We start from the raw sequence: 20363 nt of genomic DNA, 5'->3' as shown, positions 1-20363 counted from the left end.
TTTTTTTTTTTTTTTCTTTGAATGCAAACTCTGAACCCAAGCTAGCAAAACTGTATCTGGGAAACTTTTTAAGCTGCTCTCCTGTGACTTGAAACATCTATAAGTTTTTACATTTTTCAACTAAAGAGATGAATGACTTCAAATCAGTGATCATTGTTTTAACAATTGTTTTTTTACAAGCAATAAATGTAGACTTCCTTACAGACCTGTAAGGAAATAGTTACATTTATACTATTTATAAGGAAATAGTTACATTTCCTTACAGACCCAGGTAGCTCAGCAGCTCTGTATTCAGCATTTGTCCAATATCTTGAGGCCAAACCTGTCACTTTAAATTCATCATGTACTTCATATTTTCTTAATTATGTTTTATTCTGATTGTAAAGATTCTTGGACCTCTTTCTTGTACCTTTCTCTAAACTTAATTTTTGTCCCTGATGAGTTTTAAGAAATATTATCCAAGTATCTTTATTGTTATTTTTTTGTTTTGACTCATCATGCAAGAAATTAACAGCATCATCAACCAAAACCGTGATGAGAGGGAATGTTAGCCTGAAAGCATCAAAGCAGATGCTGATACGTTCGCTCTGACTCATTTCCTGTGAACCAGGTATTCATTATATTTTGTCACTAGCCTGTTTTTAAAGTGTGTCTCCTTCTTGGTTATGCAGTCATGCTGTACACTTTTCTTTTCCTTTTTTTTTTTCTTTTCTTTTTTTTTGTACCGATAGCGAACAATAAAAACAAGGCTGAAATTTGTGACTGTTTGTTTACTGTACATATACAACCAGAGTATTCATATAAGAGTAGTGGAAGTTAGATTTTAAATGAGTCTATCTATATATCAAGATATAGATGTGTATACACAAAAAATTGAGAACATTGAAAATGAATCCGGCTGAGTACTGTACTGATGTGGACTGGATAATGTGTTTGGAGCAAAAGGGACGTCATTTAGCCCAAACTGGAAAAGTACAGCTGATGGAAAGCCAGCTGGATCAAGATTGGTAAATGTGCATAAACTCATTTTCAAGTACAAGTCACATCTTTGGATTCATACTGAACATTTACACTTTGTATTTTGAATGTGATCTGACTCCAGTTCACTGGTCTTTACTGATTTAGTGAATTCAAGAAGATATAACCAGTTGTTCAATAAGCTATATGGCTCATTTCCAACCTCTACACACTATAAAGCTGCTATAAAAGGTAAAATTCATTGACTACATCTAATCAGCATCAGTACCTTGAATTAATGTCCGCTACCCTTGTAGCCTCACATTGAGCATGATTATCACACCTTGTCCTGCACAGTCCAGTGCATTACTGTGAACTTTACCACAGTTTAGCCTGCACTAAGGCGTCTAGTATTTTCATTCAACCTCTGAATAACATAAAATTATTATAATTACAGTTTTTTTCTAAAACATTTCACAATATGAAAAAATAAATTTAGCAACATATCTGGTCCTATTTCCCTCACGGCAGATGACCGCCCCTCCCTGAGCCTAGTTCTGCTGGAGGTTTCTTCTTGTTAAAAGGGAGTTTTTTCCTCCCCACTGCTGCCAAAGCTTTGTTCATATGGGGTCACATGATTGTGGAGGTTTTCTCTGTTGTATTATTGTAAAGTATGCCTTACAATATAAAGCGCCTTGAGGCGACAGCTGTTGTGATTGGCGCTGTATAAATAAAATTGAATTGAATCTTGGGTAGATCCAGCATCCTAAAATGAATGAGGGCATTACCAGCGAGAAATAAATTAGTTAGCATTGTTGTATCACAGCAGGAAGGTTCTGAGTTCAATTCCACAATCATGCTATGCATGTTCCCCCGTGTTTGCGTGGGTCCTGTCCGCGTACTCCGGCTTCCTCCCACAGTCCAAAGACATGCAGTTAATGGGGTTAGGCTAAATTGCCCATAGGTGACATTGTGAGGTTGTCTATCTCTCTTCGTTAACCCTGTTAGACTGGTGACCCTGTCTCTCGACAGCTGGGATAGGCACTACCGTAACACCGTTTAATATATCGTGTTCAGTAAACCTATTTGAAATTATTTTAGCTTTGCGGCATGGCGAGTTATCCTGCTGGAAGTAGCCATCGAAAGACCGGGGACAGAGTGGCCATAAGAAGACGGAAAGTTCAATAGCACTACTCTCGTAGGTTATTCCATTAAAATTATGCGGTTGTTACTGTAAGTATGCCCGGTCAGCGTTTTTCTGATCTTCTGTTGTGCAGTTAAGTTAAACCCTGCTTCACAATCACTTATCACCTTTCGTTGTCCGTTCTGATACTCAATTTGAACAGCAGTTCGTCTTAACAATGTCTACATGACAAAATGCTGAGTTGCTGCTATATTAGATATGCTATAAACTGTTTATATAACAGTCTAACAGCTGTATCTAGTAGCCGGTGAGTGCGCACTTTGTTGTCTACTGTATACGGACCAATGACATTGATATGGACCGATTCAGCTTTAGTTAGCAGGGGGCAGCAGCGAGCTTTGAAGACTGAAACTTTTTTTTTTTTTTGAATGTTTTTTTTTATTATTATTATTGCAAAAGCACAAAATACAGATATACAAATACAAAATAGCAAACACAATGTCAGGGGGTTCGTATAAAAAAGCAAAATAGACACAGTCTATTATAGAATCACATGATATTGAACAGGGAACATAGGTTTATGGTTTTGACAGCTTTTTGATTTTGAGAATGTTGTATGGTTTTAACATATTGTTTGGTTTCATTTAAAAAACACCGAAAGGATGGTTTTGCGTTAGAAAATTTCGACTTATGTATATGAAATTTGGCCAATAATATCAATAAGGTGAAGACTGAAACTTGCAAACAGGCAAATAAAGAACCTGACGTCGATGTTCCTCTTTCCAGCAGTGCATGATGGTCCGTATACCGGTATTAACTGCTGTGAGTCCTGTTGTTTTCCCCTCGTTTCCTTTAGTGCTACTGTGATTATGAAGAAAAGACACACCGTCCGCTTTATTTTACATGACAGGTAGGTGTCCAAATGAAGCCTCTCGGTCCCCTGTCATTCCTGGCTTTCTTTGGTGTTTTTATGTTGCCTGTTGGGGTAGCTTATCCGGCTAACTTGCTACCATTGGCTAGTCTACGTGTAACTGCCGTTGACAACATTAGCTGTAGCGTTAGCATGTAGCACCCTCCTCATACATCCAGAGCCGTAGACTTATTAGCATGTAGCTAATAAGGCCGCGAATATTCTGCAGCACATCAGCCCCTGACAACAAAACTGCAATTAGTTTTGTGTGTTTCATGTTGCTGTTAGGCATTGACTTCACTGTCAGCGTGAACGGTTGTAATGCAAACAACTGCCAGCGATGCGTGCACTGTAGCTAGGCTAAGGCTAGCTGCTTAGCTTCTGTTACATTTACTTGTCCCTATGGGAGGCACAGCAACGACGACAGACGAAAGCATAAACATTTTAATATCAAACATTAAATGAGTACAAGGGACACCTGTTTTTTCTCCGCTCAGAAATAATCACGATGTGTTTTATTCGGCGAGGAAATTTATAGTATAATTTATTAATGGTGCTAATTACTAAAAAAAATGCCATTAAGGCCATGTTTATTTCTTGGCACAATTTCCGGAATATATTAGGATTTCAGATTTACATTATAAGGAAACGTTTATGCCTGAAAATAATCAGTTCTCGCTGAGTAGACCATAATGTGATTGAAACAAGTAGAATCGAGTTCAATACAGCGGCTCCCCTTGGTATTGTGCTTTCACTTTTGTTGATACCGAGAAAAGGATTAAAAGCCTGATTAATTAATAAGATCCTAATATAGGATGGTGCACACTGTTTTTTTTGTTTGTTTTTTAAACAAGTGTTCTTTGTCCATACATGCCGTCCAAAACTATTCCTGAATAATTTGAGTTTCTAAGAATCGGTAAATAATTTTTCTTTGGACTTTACATGTCAACATAGAAATATAACTGAGCTTTTATGATCTCAGCAAGAATATCTCTGTGCAGTTATGCTCTTGTTTTACTGTAATTTGCTGATGATTTATTGTTTTTGAGTATTTTACAACGGTTTTCTAGGGGCAGATGAAAATAAATGAGGAAGGTGTTATAAGCTGCTCCTGCTTGTATTTTTTTCTTTTTCTTTTATGGGTGGGATTCAGTGTTACTGCTTGACATATCTTATATGTCATATAGTGAAGAACTAGCCAGTTATATACCTGATATACCTGCATAAATAAATTCAAATAATACTTATTTTAATCTCTGGCAATCACCATATTACTGCCATTCCTTCCTATTCCTTCAAAGCAGTCTGTCTTCAAAAAGATGAATCGGACAGTCATTCCTATTTTTAGCTCCATGCAGTTGCAGTGGGTGGTAGAAAATTGACGGGCCAAGGATCCAAGATGGTTGTGAGTGCTTGAATCTGTGACAAGTCTGAAGTTTTATGTGTTAAGATGGTTCTTAATATTTTGACAGCATTTTTTTTTAAATGTAAAAGCAATATGAAGGAGCTAAAAACGGTTCTGATAATAATGGGGCGCGCATAGATCTATAATCCTCTCATTTGTGTGATGGGATTAACAGCAGAGGGTCATACACCTCCACAGTTTGAGCAGTCAGATTACAACTGATTGTTAGCACAGCAACATATCATTGGTTTACAGCTGTCATTTAACCAGCAGTTTTCTTTCAGTTGTTAACCACCAGGGCTGTGAAATGGAGCCAATGTAAAACTCTAAAAAATGCAGTTCTTCCATGGCCAAGTCAGCTTTGGTCCAAATTTTACAGGGTGGTACATAAAACTGACCCTATAGGTAGTTTCTCCTTGTATAACAATTGTAAGACGGCCGAAAAGCAGCACAGGTCTGTTGACCCAGGCAGGTGGAGCTGGGTACCTTTTCCAGTTGAATCAGCAGAGCATCAAATATGAAACATGTGGTCAAAGTTTAGATGCATTTTGTGTTTGATCTGGTGTTGCCGCCTTGGTCGGCTTTTTGTCAGCTTGCATTTTTCGCTACAGATGCTGCAGAAAATGTCTGCATTAAGTTTTAAAGAATTTAAGCACATCTGAGAGCACTTTCAACACGTTGCAGATGTATGTAGGCTTACTGACTGGAGGTTGATAGGCCTTAAATTTGTCACCTAACCAAAGGACTTTTCTATATTTGTGTTGTTTGTGTATTTGGAGCATTTTTAATGAAATGATAAATGATACTGTTCGATATGTTATACAGTACATCAGAGAGCTACAAAAAGTCTTTTACTTTTTATTTAATAGCACATATGTATGTATGTATGTGTTGTATCAGTCAGTTTTTGGATGTAGTTTGCCAACATTAGCTGATAACCTCGCTCCTCACCTACTCATCCAGTTATGGTATCTTATACTTCAGGGTTGTGTGTGTGTGTGTGTGTGGGGGGGGGGCTGCAGTCTATCCCAGCTATCTTAGGGCATAAGCAAGGTACTCCCAAGACAGGTCACCAGCCTCATGCAAGTGTTAACTGAACCTTCAAATGTAGTTTCCAAAATGAATGCATGTTATTATCTCATATCTCAGTTGTTAGATTTCATGCAGCACTGTTGAAAGCTGTACCAGTGCGATTCCTAAATGCTTCCACTTTGCAATAACATCCCCTACAGTACCCCCACAGTTGATCATATCTAGGAGGGAAGACTTGGACTAGGATGCCTTCTCTTCCAGTACCACACTCGAATTTTCTGAGCTTGTTAGAATGATTCATTCTTTCACAAAACTTTGTAAAGACAGACTGCATGGTCATGTGCTTGATTTCAGACTGTGGCAATGGGTCTAAAAACACTCAAATTTAAAGGTTAATTAGATTCAGCCACCAATCGTTTTTTTTAATGTAGTGTTGCTGTCACTAATGGTGTACAACAGAAGGGGAAGACGTGATACTAAAAGCTGCCAATTTCAAGAAATCATCATTTTGAAACCACAAACCTGCAGAGATGTGGAATGAGACTTCAGAAAGTCCCCTAGTCATCCACTACAAAAAATGGTTCCCAAAGACTCACTATTACTATTTATTTAAAAAAAAATAATAAAAAAAAACAACAATGCCCAGTGACTTTATGAAATTATTGATGTTTTAACATCTTACAAGATCAATCTTCTGAAAACATCTGTGACTCTTTACAGATTGGGCAAAGTTTTAAGAGAGATGGACCACATAACTCGTTTGGAACTTTGCTGATTTGGAGTTGATAGTGCTGATTATGATTTCTCTATCTAATGCTAGCCCTGTTTTCATCTTTTTTTTCCAGCTAGCCTGCTGGGAGGCACGTCCCAATGACATGGCCTCCAGTCACAGCTCCTCCCCAGTGCCTCGTCCCAGCAGCGGAGGCCGAGATGGGATCTATCACAAGGAGCGAGATCCTTCCCCACCTCGCTACCGGCATATCCGCTCTTTGCCTGACGTCTGCCCGAAGGAGCCGACTGGTAGGAAGAATGACTGACTTCAGTGCAATGGCATGCATAGGCATCATTTTTAGCAGTAGAACATAACCAGAAAGTATACATATTTTGCAGTTAGACAGTGAAAATAGTCTATAAAAGGTGGTGAAAATCTAGATGTTCATCTATACATCTGCGCTAAGGGTCATCAGTCATTTAAAGTTTACATAGAAACATAAACAGTGATGCTAATATTTTTTTAAGTATACTTTTTTTTTTACATACTGGCTATCTAAAGCCCACTCTTTCTTTCACGTTGTCATATTGAACACAAATGAACTTTAAATAGACAAATTTGTGACACTGCAGGAAAACACAGCGTCTTGCAGTTTTTATCTGTATGTTGTGCATTGATTTACTGCTGTGCTTGTGATGTTGCTGTTTGTTGCATTCACCTGGGCCACAGCTTTGATTTAAGTTCAGGAACATGGAAACAAAACCAAGAAACCATGGCAGGCCAGATGCTTAAATTATGAGTTGTTGTTCTCCGCAGAAAATGAAAGCACTGACTTTATTTCTATGTGGTCCTCCAGGTGAGGGGCAGGGCCTGTGTAATGGCCCATCTGTGGTGGCAGAGCACGACCGATGGACAGTTTATAGCTCGAAGGTCAACCTCCCAGCTGCACTGAATGACCCTCGGCTCGCCAAAAGGGAATCTGACTTTTTCACTAAAACATGGGGGCTGGACTTCACCGAGACGGAGGTGATGCCCTCATTTTGCCTCCCCAACATCACCAAGGAGCACTTTGGGCCCTACCTGCAAGAGATGACTCAGGTAATACCTAGAGCGAATTATTAAGAGCATTTATGATTTGTTGACAAGTCAGTATCACTGCAGCTCAGATCTGTGTGGAGTCAATGTTAAAGATGCTATTAGGATATTTTTGTTCTTGAGAGAGTCTTGATTGGGGAAACCTGCAGTCGGCTGAGACTGAAGAAGTCACTTAGATGAGTGACGAAACGTTTCTCCCAGTGAAAACCCTACAATCAACCTTTTGGGGTTCCTGAGAAAGATTCTACGTTTCTCTTGTTTTGGGTTTGTCAAGAATCTGAGGCAGTTTCACTTTGTAGCCTTTTTTGCTCAGGACATGTAAAGTAGAAGTCTTGAAATGCATCTGTTAACTAAGAACTTTAGTTTAAGAAATCTTGTGCATGGATCTTGTGCAAACAATGCAACTGTCTCCCGCTGATGAGCAGCTGCTGTATTTTCCCACCATTTAGAACAAAGGTGGCATTATAGAAGAAGAAAAGATGAAAATGTCTGAATAAAGCTGGACCTTTTTTTAAATCTCAGGAATTCAAACAGCCTGAATACTGGAGGCATTTGCATTTCCTAGAGGAGTTTACTAAATTAAAAAGCAATAGAAGTACTGATGCCAAAGCTGTTGTGATGGAAAGATGTGTCTCAGTCTGTATGTTAAATATGTGATTTTCACTTTAACCAGTCAGGGGTTTTCATGTTGATTTTTCTTTTTTCTTTTTTCTTGTACATGCACTCATTTGTTGACAGTTACTTATCACAATGGTTGTGTTACTCTGGCATTTGGCTGAGATTTGCTCTTCTTGTTTTGCCTCACAGTTAAGCTACATTAGTTCTAACTGATAGCTTCTACTGGAGGAAACATGACAACTGCAGTTATGTATATATATGAACAGTAACATACATGGTTACTGATAGTAATTTATTGTTTAATAGTTAAAGTAGGGTTTGATTTATAGAAGTTAACTGGTAACCAAGCCAAAGCGCTGTGGGTAGGATGACTAGCGTGCTTAAACAATTATGGAAGTGACGTGAGTAAAAATGGCGTATTGAGATGGTCTTACGTTCATCATTAACCCAGCCCCAGTGAGGAATGTCTTTGTGTTTAAGAGACAGCAGCTGTACGTTTGTATTCAACATTCAAAGTTTTAAAGGGAATCCAGTCTCGATACAGTACAAACACACCTTAATGTGTTGGATAAAACCTTCCTTTACTGGCTGTCATGTTTCAAGTAGAATAGATGTCTTGAAATGCAGCTGATGCTTTAATGTTGTCAACAAACATTCTACAAACAATTAAAATAATGAAAATAAAATACAAACAGGCTTTAAAGTTCTTATGTGTTTTTAAATTCTTAAATTGTCTTGGCCTGTGCTGCTTCATTTTTATAATGCCTCAAGTGGCAAAAAAAGTTCTTACAGAAGGTTTCTGTTCCTCATTTAGTCTTTTATTACTTTTGTTACCAGCTGAGTGTGGTGAGATTGAGCTGTAACATCTCTTGCACTTCTGACAGTGCATTTCTGTTCTTGTAAGAGTCATCGAGTTTTTAGAAATGTTATTGTAGCTTTGTTTTCACTTCCTCCTACGGGTTTCATGCATCTGATTGCTTGTTCAGTGTGTTGCTTTGTTGTTCACCAATGACCCACAGCTGTAACCTTTGTTAGTTTGTATCATCAAACTTTGCTTCTGTGGTTCACTCAAGCCTTTTTTTCCTGGTGCGTAACGATCATGTTAGCTTTACAGAGAGCGGGCTGGGCCAAAAATCCTGAACTTCCTTTTTGGATTTCATGATTTCATTTTTAGAGGGAACGAATCCATGAACGTTGCAAGACGATCTGCCCCAACAAAGATGATGTCGACGCTGTCTCTAGTATCACCACCAACCAAGGTATGAATTATTAACCAGCTGCTGCAGGACTCTCTGACTGCCTAAGATTGGCAGCACGCAATGACTTCAGATGCAAATATGCAGGCTACAGTGTATACATATACACTGTCACATCTGACTGTACCACACATTAAGAGTATGTGAGCGTAGTTTGGTCCTGAACCTTGGCTCTTTAATAGATTTAAGGGTTTTTACAGTTTAACACACGGTTTTATTATCTTTCTTTTGATTTGCTTCCAAAACAATATTTTATGCCTTTAATGCACATTTCAGAATTTGATCTGATAAACACATTTCTCTGCTTGCTGCACTTTTCACAAGTTTCCTGTCTTTTTTATTTTTATTGTTTAGTTTGTACAGAGCACACTCTAGTGTCAGTCTTAGAAACTAAACTTTGTTAATCTGACCATATTTTATCTAATTAGTAATAATTGTGACAAATGCATACCTTTTAATTAGCTGAGCAACACAAAAGGATATTCTGACTCTTAAACATAACTACTGTAACCGATAGTGATTTAGAGCTTTTGTTGCTTATTCCAGACAAATCCAGAACTGAGCTGGAGCAAGTCCCGAAGGTAATTATGCGAACATGCATAATATTCTGTCTGATTCCTTTGGATTTCTCTTTCCCTTTAACTTTGACAGTGTGGCCAATGCTCTAATGCAGTTCCGTTGTGTTATTTTAGCTGTGGACTCAAACACATTGTGACTCTTTTGACACTTGCAACTAAGCATGTCTCATTTATTAGCTTAGACATGATAGTGACACTATTGTGACAACAGGCTGTCTCCAGAGTGACCTTGCCGCTTCACTGTCTCACTGTGCTTTATATTGTCAGATTTTCATGAAGCCCGACTTTGCTCTTGAGGACCCGGCTACCTTCAACATGGTCCTTCCCTGGTCACACTTTAACAATGCTGGGGGGAAGAGCAGCAGAGACGTGGCTTCTTCCAAACTGCTCCAGGAAAAGGTAAATTCTCATCAACACATACGGATCACCCAGGGAGGGCGATCTGTGGATCGAGAGTAAACCTGCACTGATGTGTTTTCAAAGTGTTCCTTTCAAACCATCTTGGTAACACTCCAAGGCAGTTATATAGAGTGTTCCTTTGAAAACGCATCAGATCACAATGGAGAAAAGCATCATGCTGAGTATCTGTACTGATGTGGACTGTGAAATGTAAGGAATAAAGGATGCGATTGTTTAATGGGAATGAAAATGATCAACCTGCAGAGGGCTGAATTCAGGGTGCTCCTGCCCCCCCTGCTGTTTGTGTTGAATTTTACACATCCACAAACACAGTGGTTTTGGCTCTGACACTGGCATGTTTATCTGTCTAAACAGCTAATCACAACCTAAACAAGAAGCAACCACTGACCAGTAAGAGGTAGTTTGGTGTTGGGGCCTTGTAGCATAACAAAAGAACAAAAGGAACTTAAAAAGAATAATACTAATAAGTTTTAGTAGCAATTTTGTTAAATACTTGTTTAAATTCCTTTAGCTTCTACATCTGTGAGTATTTTCTGCTTTTCTCAGTTTTACAAGAAAGACACGTGGCACTCCAGGAAATTTTGTAATATATCGTTCAATCTTTATTTTAGGGAAAGCTAGCAGGAGTTGTAGACTCACCGGTCCAGTCACTTTTGATGAGGAGTGAAATTAAAGTTCCTGTAGATACATTCTATAAGTTAATTACCTTGAGGTGTTACCAAGATGATTTCTAAAAGGACACTGGTTGGTGTTGACTGGAGAGGTTAAGAAAAATGATGGATGGATAATTGTAATTTATTTATAATTGTATTTGATGGACTTGATCTAAACACAGAAATTAGACGTCTGTTATTATATATTTAAGGATGAAATGCATATTGTTATTGTTCAGTTAATTTACCTGAAGATATTTAAAACTTATGACAAGTAGAATATAACCACAGTGGAGGTTTAGTATCGATCATGTGTCATGTGATTAACTGCTTACAGTTAACAGGATCCTAATCAAACCGGATAGTTGTTGATTTGCACTTTTGTGCTCATCAGTCATTAGATCAGTTAAACCAGCGACCTTCATATGTAGAAGTTAATCAAATGATGTTCTTTTTCCTCCAGCTCAGCCACTACCTAGATGTGGTGGAGGTGAGCATTGCTCGACAGATCTCGCTGCGTTCCGAAGCGTTTTTCCATGCTATGTCGTCGCAGCACGAGCTGCAGGACCAGCTGCAGGAGACGCAGCATGCCGTGGCCGTCCTTCGGGGCCGTACAGCTGCCATGGACCAGGTCATGTGCCAAGGACCTCTCCAGGCTCTCTGCACCGCCCTGACTCGCAACAACTGCGTGAAGCTGCACAACAAGCTGAAGCTGATGGCCGCAGTGCATCAGACACAGCCCACTGTACAGCTGCTGCTCTCCACCTCTGAGTTTGTTGGAGCACTGGAACTTATCGCCACCACTAAGGAGGTGCTCCAGCAAGAGCTGCAGGGCATCCACAGCTTCAGGTGAGAGTGTGTTTACTGGATCAGTTTTACTAGGATAGTTTTTGTTGTGATGTCTGAAATTGATGTTCTACAAGCAGCCAACAGAGCAGCTGTACAATGCTGTGTTTGCATCTCTCAGACATCTGGGCTCCCAGCTGTGCGAGCTAGAGAAGCTGATTGATAAGATGATGGTGGAGGACTTCAGTATGTACGCTCACAGTGACCTGAACCGCAGCCTGAGAGATGAGCCACAGGTTCTGGAGAAGGTCTGAACAATCACCTTCAACACAAAGGGTCTAATAGATTTCAGGATGGTCATGTTTAGAAGATGACTGACAACGACAGCTGTTGGGGAATGTGCGGTTGCCATTTACATTTGCATACATCTCTGTATACATGATAAATATAAGTATTCCTGCTACATCTACACACACAAAACATCAACGCTTCTGTTCCTGTCATCAGTGTGATGCTTAATATCGAAAGACTAAATTATATTTCTTCGTCACTTCTGCTTTTAGTTTCAGTTACATCAAACAAAATGTAGAATCTGATTCTGGCAGCAAGTCATCATTATAGTCTGACAGAAACAATTATATACAGCTGTGCAGCTCTGCTCATGCTGAGTATCAGTATTCGTTTTTAGTCTTTGAATGTGATTACGTAATTGAATTCTTCGGCCTCATATTAAATTCATCTCAGCTTTCTGAAACCCTGCTGCCCGGTCATGTCAGTGTTTTAGGACTCTGTATTTTCTGGTGCGTTTATCTGTGGACTTTAGGAGCGTCTGGAGTCGCTGGTGTTCGGCCTGCTGCGGCAGCGGAAGCTGGATTTTCTGGATATTTACAGTGATGAGATGATCGTAGCGGCCAAGGCAATCGTCTCTCAGGTGTGACTCCTCCTGACACAGTCCAGTCTTTATCTGTTTCTAAGCGCTGCATTAAATAACAGCGATCCAGCTGCGATTTATCATGTAATAGAAACCTTTTTGTGTTTGCAGTGTGTGGCAGATAGTGTTGTGCAGATAGAAGAAATTGATGCTGAAGTCGTTGTTAAGTAAGTTGGAACAATGTGATTAATACCACTGGTTGTATTAAAGCATTTTATGGAATGTTTAATGAGCACATTGACTTTGTAAACAAAGAAAATACCAGTCCAAGTTGAACCTCATGGAGACTCGCTGTACATGTGTGCATTTGTGTTTCTCAAGGCTTGCTGACCAAATGCGTCTGATGACATTCCCTCAGTGGTTTGACCTGCTGAAAAATGTCTTTGAGAGCTTCCTTTTCTTCCTGCAGAGAATCAAGGTTAGTCAAAACAGCTCCTGGTACAGAGCTCCTATTTTTAGTCTGCTAGACTTCAGAAGATGGTTCACACATCACAAACATTATCCAACATTTGATGCAGGTAAAAATATTCTTTCTGTGTGAATTCAACAAACTGAATCTAATTGTGCCCCTTATTACCCAACTGCCTGTTTGCTAGGCCACTATGAATGTGATCAGGAATGTGGTTCTAGAGGTTCTGGACTCAAACCAGAAAACCCGTCTCCTGGAGGACTCCTGTTCAGAACCATCCGACCAAGAGGCTTCTCAGGTCCCGTCACTCCTGCAGGGAGAGGCTGAGCTGGCCTACCTCACCCATGAAGGCCTGTTCATCAGTGATGCTTTGAATGATGCCCAGCAGAAACAGCAGGAGCAGAAACAACAGCGAGTAGTGCTGGCAGCCCAGGATCAGAGCTCTGCAGCAGGATTCAGGAGCCAGCAGGGCCGGGTGGAGACTGCCGGTAGTGACTCTGGGGCCACAGAAATGTCTGCCAGCAGAGAGCAGAGCTTCATGTATGTCACTCTTAAGTTTTTCTTCTTCTTCTTTTTTTCTTTTTCTGTTTGAAAACAAAAATATCATGGTAATTGCAGTCCTGTTGCACCATAGCCACTAACTGACATCTGGTTAAAAGGCTGTTGCATTTTCCTTTTTTTGCAATTCAGGTCTTCTTATTTACTGAAAACAGCATCAAACCGCAAAGTGACAGTTTTGTTCAAAAGTCTTGAGCCTTCCAACAAGACAGATTTTCTTGTAATTAAAGTTGTCTTGAGCAGCAGTTCTCCAGGCTTTCTGAAGGAGCTTTTCTTTAGACATTGGGTGCTTTTTTCTCTCTTTTTCAGTTCGGCTCCTGTATCAGAACACTTTGCGAAAAACACTTTTTGTTTGTGATGCTACTTAACATTGACCCGTGAATTATTCAAGCATAAAAAAAGGGATGAACCAGTGTTATGACTGCATTTTAGATACTTTGTTACTGGTCGCCTATCACAAAAACACAGGATGCTCTTATTTCTTTAGTTGAGTCTACGAAAATGGCAAACACGCATAACTTACACGAGAACTGGACTTGAAAACCAGTGGCAGCAGATCTTACAGAGTGATGTGGACTGTAGTGGCTTATAATCTCCTGTAGTTCTCTATTAAATGTAGAGACTGGCTCTCTTAAAACAAAAATGGAAGTGTTGTTGCCCAAGATAAAGTACAAAAATGATTTAACCAAAAGTGAAAATGACTGAGAGGGATTAAAGCTGTGAAACCTTTGACTCGGTTCTTCAGCCTGTTAACAGTGAGTGTGTTTGTGTTCAGGCCTGGTGAGAACATGATGCCCACCGACTTTGAGCTGAACCTTGTGATAAACAACCTCCAGGAGCTCATGTACACGGCTTCCGACATCAGCCATGACCGCTGCGTCAAAGTGCTCACAGCCCGAGCCAAGGTATGGTGTACATGTGTCTGTATTCGAGGTTTTCTATGGAAAAGGATAAACCTGAAAATGTAATTGAAGTGTTTGTGTTCACGTTTAACAGGATGGATCTCTGGAGCGTCTGACCTCAGCGGAGTTCGTTTGTCTTTCACAGGCAGTGGAGGGATTTGTCAGGGACACAGAGGAGCTCTGTGGCAGGCGAAGCGTTTCCCTCAGGGGCGCGTTGCAGAGCCAGGCCAACCGCTTCGTCCACCGCTTCCACGAAGAACGCAAGACCAAACTCAGGTAACCTGCAGTACCATTGTTTTCAGGATGTGAAGGTTTGCTTTTAAATATGATAACTGTTTGTGTGAGTGAGTGAAGGTTTAGTTTCATGGTTGAATTTGAGTGTGTATCTGGTCTTACTCCTGTAATGTAGCAGTGTAGGTGCTGAAGTTTGTTTTTGTGCCCCTGCAGCCTGCTGCTGGATAATGAGCGCTGGAAGCAGGCTGAGGTTCCTGCTGAGTTTCAGGATCTGGTGAACTCCATTGCTAATGGTAGAATATCACTACCAGAGCGCAAAATCCCAGGTATCAGACTCCACTGTCCGAAAATCCTCATTAACCTGGTTTTATTTGTAATTTCTGTAGTTTTAGTTATACAGTTCTGAAATGTTTTGACTACTTACAGAGTAACCTACGCACACATTGCATATATATGCTGACTTTGATGTAAAATAAGAAAATGGATAAAGAAGTAAAGATTCACAGTTCAGTCCAGTCAGGGAGTTTATAAAACCCCCAAACCTTAGAGAGAAAATCCCAACAATTAGACGGTCCCCTATAAGCAGCACTTGGCAACAGTGGGGACAAAAGAACTCCCTGAGAGGCAGTTATCTATGAGACCTGTTGGGTGAGGGTTGGGCAATTAATTTCCCTAACGGACCACATGAAGCAGAATTTATGTTAAAGTGCAGTCGTGTGTCTGCTTGTGCTGTTCTTGGTCTGTCAGCAGGCGCAGAGAAGAGCGGACTTGTAACATACAAAGAGTTGTAGTGAAACAGAGTGTTAAAAACAGTGAAACCTGTTCACTGCAGCAGCAGTCTCCCCCTCCTCCAGTTTGAACAGAAACATGCATGCAGACAGACTTAAATTACACTTAAGAAGCTGGGAGTAGAGCAGAACTGCTCTGTGTTGTTGTCAGAGGCTCCAGGTGCTTGGAGATTTCTAGTGATGCACTGAGGCTTGGTTCCACAGCTTGCATACAGTGCAACAGAGAAACATCACAGCACAAGAAGAACCGCTTTATTATTTGTAACATTCGTTTTTCCATTCCAGGTCCCAATGACAGGAAACCCACAGAGTTTCTGCTTGTCAACGGGCAGAAATATGCAGTTGTTGGGTAGGTGAAATCACATATTTCATGATTTTAAATATTATTCTGTCCTCACACTGTCATTAAAGTTGGAAGTTAGACAGCGCAAATGCTTTTTAAATGTGAACATTTAGTTTTAAAAGATTTTCTGAGTAGCCTTTGTGTTCCTTCAGGACGGTTCTGCTGCTGATCCGGATCTTTTTAGAATACTGCCAGTGTGTCAATGACATCCCATCCATCTCTACAGACATGCTGACGCGTCTGGCAGACCTCCTCAAGGTCAGAAACTCAACAGCACACAAATCACACGATCCTAGGTTAGTTCAGCCTCTTGTAGTTAGTAAACAGGAAAAGACTTTGTTTCCTAGAAACAATTTGATCACAACACTGAAGTGTTTACATTTGACACAGCCGTGACATGCTGGTATGCTAGCCTTAGGTTTAGAGTGGTGGTGTTTACTGAATTTTCTTGGATTGTCTTTCTGCAGCACTTCAACTCTCGGAGCTGCCAGCTGGTTCTGGGAGCCGGAGCTTTGCAGATCGTCGGCCTCAAGACCATCACCACCAAAAACCTTGGTATATAACACCTGCTACACACACTGCTTACAAGTAGACCTGTTTTTTCAGTATGTGAAGCAACTTTTAATGGTTGAGAATGCTGATTTTTACTGTTAACTGTGTGTGTTGTAGCATTAGCTTCCCGCTGTCTGCAGCTGGTGGTTCACTACATTCCCATCATCAGAGCTCATTTTGAGACCAAACTGCAGCCCAAACAATTCAGTGTTCTCAGACACTTTGATCACATCACCAAGGTAACACTCAGCATGAGCACTTTAAGTGTGGCCTCTTGACTTCCTGGCTAAATAAAAGTTTGAGAGAAGAGTTAAAAATAAAATGTCATGACAAAATCTCCAAAGATTTCAGCTCGATGTGAGTCGTGTTGCTGAGGCTGTTTGTTGTTGCAGGACTACAACGATCACATAGCAGAGATCTCTGCTAAGCTGGTGGCCATCATGGACAGTCTGTTTGAGAAGGTTCTATCAAAGGTAAGATGAGGGCAGGGAACACGAGAACACTTTATGAATGGTTTTAAATTTTATGCAAGCATAAAAATAATTCTATTTACAGAGGACTTTCAGTTGTAATGAGATTCAGGCAGTGTGTGTAGGCCTAATATTTCCACAGTTAGTTGTGTTAATCCTTTTTTTTTACTTTAATAATAGTATTGAATTAATGTAGACTTAATAGAATCATTGCTATTAGATAATAGAACAAACAAGTAACCAATAATCGAACCTACTAAATTATACTTGCACTGTATACCTGATGGTCAGGTATCCATTTCTGTCCTTTATTAGTACAGAATTTATGACTTTTTGACATGTGTAATGCACTTTCTCAGAATCTGTGTATTTTAAATTGTTGTATTCCAAATGTGCACAGAATCACATGACCTCAGCCGTATCCTTTTATGTCCTCAGTATGAAGTGAAGGCTCCGATGCCCTCAGCCTGCTTCAGAAACATCTGTAAGCAGATGGCAAAGATGCACGAAGCCATTTATGAACTTTTACCTGAAGAACAGACACAGGTGAGATCTTTTTGTTTTCTCTACACCGTATCTGTGACAGCTTGTTGATCAGAGACTTGAGAGTTGTGTATCCATATACAGATGCTGTTTCTGAGGATCAATGCCAGTTTCAAAATGCATCTGAAGAGGCAGCTGGCTCGGCTTGGAGTTATTAATGATGGAGGACCACAGCATGGGTAAGTGCCCTGAAAACCAGCTAATGATTGGAGTATGTTGATATGACAGAGCAGCACTTCCTGCTTCGCTCTGAAGAGAAGTAGCACCTCTTTTCCTGTTGGTGTTCCCCGTTGTTTCACATTTTATTGAAAGAGAATTTTGAACATTACATGAATACTTGACATGTCTTTATATCTGCTATATTAAAGTGCTAGAATTGTACTTAACAAAGCTGACACAAATTTAGAGTTCCACTTCTGTGAGTTAGTTTTGGAATTAACGGAGGTGATAGGTGTGTGTCAGTGACAGCTGCCACGGTGCCAGAATCATTGCTGCCAATTTTGAAAGAATATCCTCATATGTGGCTCTCATTTTTCTTAAAAACAAAAATAAGGTAAAAAAAAAAAAATCTGGTAATTCTTTGTTTTTACGTTCATCGGGCCCCAATGTGACCAAATATCAAAGAGAAATTAAAAATGCTGCTGTGGAAGAGTTCGGGTCTTAGGAGGTTATAAACTGCTTCTTGTCAGAGCATAGCTCTTCCCCATCTTTCATGTCTTTGACTCGTGTTTGCAGGCTGGTGGTGGTAGACGTGGCGTTCTACACCGAGAACATCCAGGGGCTGAAGAGCCTCGAGAGACTCGACCTGAACATGGTTGAGGTCTGGGAGCAGAAGAGGTGATGGAGGATGGAATCCGCATCTCCAGAACTGACCTTACCTCAGCAGTTATGGGAGCCTGACCCCCGGGGGCTGGCTGAGGCTGGAAGAGGCCCAAAGGGACCAAAAATGCGAGTATGGGAGAAGAGCAGCAGCATACCGGTGCTTCAGAGACTGTTCAGAAACGCACAGCGCCTGGTGAAAAACTGTTGCCACCTCATCGCAGTGTGTGCAATTCAATAGAAAATGAAAAAATAAATTATTACTGTTTTAGTGGGAGGGCAGGATGTGGATTATTCTTATGAAATTTGGGGGTAATTTATTTTTCTTTCTCCGGAAACATTCTATACTGTGTTAGGCTTTTTCCTCCAGCAGTCTGCAATGCTGGAGCTGACAGGATTTTTATCAACACCGCATGCTCGGCAGGTTACCCTTTTGCATACTCGGAGAGCTTGGGAGGGGTCATTCTTATCGCTTAAAAAAATCAACAGGGTTCCTGTTCCATGTTAACACTATTCCAATCCTCTTTGATCAGCTGCTTTTGGGTTTATTTGCTTACTTTTTTGTACTCCAAAAAAATAATAATAACAGTAGCTGAGAGAAAGGTTTAATTTCAGTATGTGGGCATAGTGACAAGATTCACTTCAAAAGGTTCAACTTCCACCTTAAAACAGTTTGGTCATGCAGTTGCTTCAGCCCAGTCAGATCCTGGTCGTTGTGATGATTGACAGTGGCGCAGAACTCGCTAAACTGATGCAGAGAGTTTGCAGGATGTGAAGCATGAATATCAGCTGTTAACTTTTGCACCTTCCAGTCTGTGTGAGCTGTTAGTTTTCTGCGAAGATGGAAGAGAAAATCTGATTAAACCTATCATCCAGAATACCTTCTTCTGATGCTGCAATATTGTGTCACAACTCCCCACAGGGGTAAAAGTAACAAGTGCTTACAGCTCTCCCTCCTCCTGCTAGCGGAGTTTTCTTCATGACATCAGATTTGATCAGATTTTCTCTTCCTGACTGTTACCGAGAGCTCCCGTCACACGAAGCAAACGACCTGTCCAGATGCAGTCACAGATCAGTCTCTGCAGCAGTAAGAACACTACAGGCTGACAGGCTGCTGTTTGGAACCATTCGACTCCCAAATGCAAATATTCATCTACTCTCCTAGTCTGTGTGATGGCTTTTGTAAGAAGCTTGTTTCCAAGATAAATCTCCTGGTATGAAACTAATGAGCTGGCATTGCAATAATTTGCCCTTCTGAAATGATTGATTAATCTAACATGTGCAGCCATAGTCATTCTTAACTCCCACACTAATCAGAAGGCATAAATGGTGTACATATGGTGACAAGCACAGTTGGATTAATGTGATGTGACTGCAGCGGTCAGCGTCAGAGAACAGAAGCATTAACGATCATCACTGTCTGCTTCAGAAGTGCCTACTTTGAATCGACTATCAGAGACGACACATCTGAGCTCTCCACTACAGTGTGCCTACCATACCACTGTGTGTGTGTGTGTGAGTGTGTGAGAGAGACTTTTTGGGGTTTTGATGAGCATGTGTGTATGAGTCTGTTTCCTTCAAACCTGCTGTGAATAAAACAGGATGATGGAGCGACCTATTGTCAGTCTGTTCATCTGTTGCACATTGTCATCTTCAGAGCTAGCATACTTCCTGTCTGAGCCTCACAAAACATGTTAAGGCAAATGTAAGAGTGTTATTATTTCCAGTTAGCCAATGTTACTACATCGGTCTATTCTGCACAGTTCTAGCTGTATTCATTTTCTTAAAACTCACATCAAACACTTCCTGTAAGATCTTTGGCTTGAAACCACTTAAGTTTTTTAAAAATTTGATTTTCGACCCTTTCTATCACTTTCCAAATCGATATGAAAGATTTTACATGAAATATTTGATTCAAGCGGAGTTACTGAAGTAAGGATAGAGAACACTTAAAAGAGATCGTTTGACATTGCTGGATGTACTAGATCTTTCTCACATCGGCTTTTTGGATCCTGTATCGCTTGCTTTCACTGAAGTAAGCTTTAAGTTACTCTAGACAGAATGACGATGGCTAAAAAGAGATATAAAAGGTTTGTCATATCTATGGTTGATGGAACAGCCAAAAACTTTACAAGGGTTACTTGAAATATTACTATTACTTGATAACTAAAAAAAAAAAAAACAGCATCAAGAACTCCTACCAATGAGCTAGAACAGGCCAGCCCAAGCCGTACAAAACTAGTCGTGG

At 40.3% G+C, this 20363-nt stretch overlaps 1 protein-coding gene across 3 annotated transcripts; it reads left to right on the top strand.

Annotated features, from left to right (window-relative positions):
* The first annotated feature begins 1943 nt into the window (after positions 1 to 1943).
* vps54 (VPS54 subunit of GARP complex) lies at positions 1944 to 19729 on the top strand. 3 transcript variants are annotated; one of them, XM_005941228.3, is made up of 23 exons: positions 1944 to 2155; positions 6294 to 6468; positions 7017 to 7258; positions 9048 to 9132; positions 9676 to 9710; positions 9975 to 10106; positions 11244 to 11629; positions 11748 to 11874; positions 12390 to 12497; positions 12609 to 12664; positions 12819 to 12915; positions 13094 to 13446; positions 14240 to 14369; positions 14461 to 14642; positions 14814 to 14926; positions 15674 to 15737; positions 15884 to 15989; positions 16199 to 16286; positions 16401 to 16522; positions 16676 to 16756; positions 17192 to 17299; positions 17381 to 17475; positions 18032 to 19729. In XM_005941228.3, the coding sequence occupies exons 2-23, from the start codon at positions 6324 to 6326 to the stop codon at positions 18135 to 18137; spliced, it is 2961 nt and encodes a 986-aa protein (XP_005941290.1). In that variant the 5' UTR covers positions 1944 to 2155; positions 6294 to 6323; the 3' UTR covers positions 18138 to 19729. The 3 variants fall into 3 exon arrangements, with proteins under 3 accessions (XP_005941290.1, XP_005941291.1, XP_005941289.1); XM_005941229.3 differs by lacking the exon at positions 1944 to 2155 and adding an exon at positions 2568 to 3011 and having other exon boundaries at positions 14512 to 14642; XM_005941227.3 differs by lacking the exon at positions 1944 to 2155 and adding an exon at positions 2568 to 3011.
* Positions 19730 to 20363: the final 634 nt, after the last annotated feature.

The sequence above is a fragment of the Haplochromis burtoni genome, unplaced genomic scaffold (genome assembly GCF_018398535.1).
Source record: "Haplochromis burtoni strain Fernald_Lab_line unplaced genomic scaffold, NCSU_Asbu1 Contig_303, whole genome shotgun sequence".
Classification (NCBI taxonomy): domain Eukaryota; kingdom Metazoa; phylum Chordata; class Actinopteri; order Cichliformes; family Cichlidae; genus Haplochromis; species Haplochromis burtoni.
The sequence above is the reverse complement of the archived record's forward strand: the minus strand, read 5'-3'. Positions and strand labels throughout refer to the sequence as shown.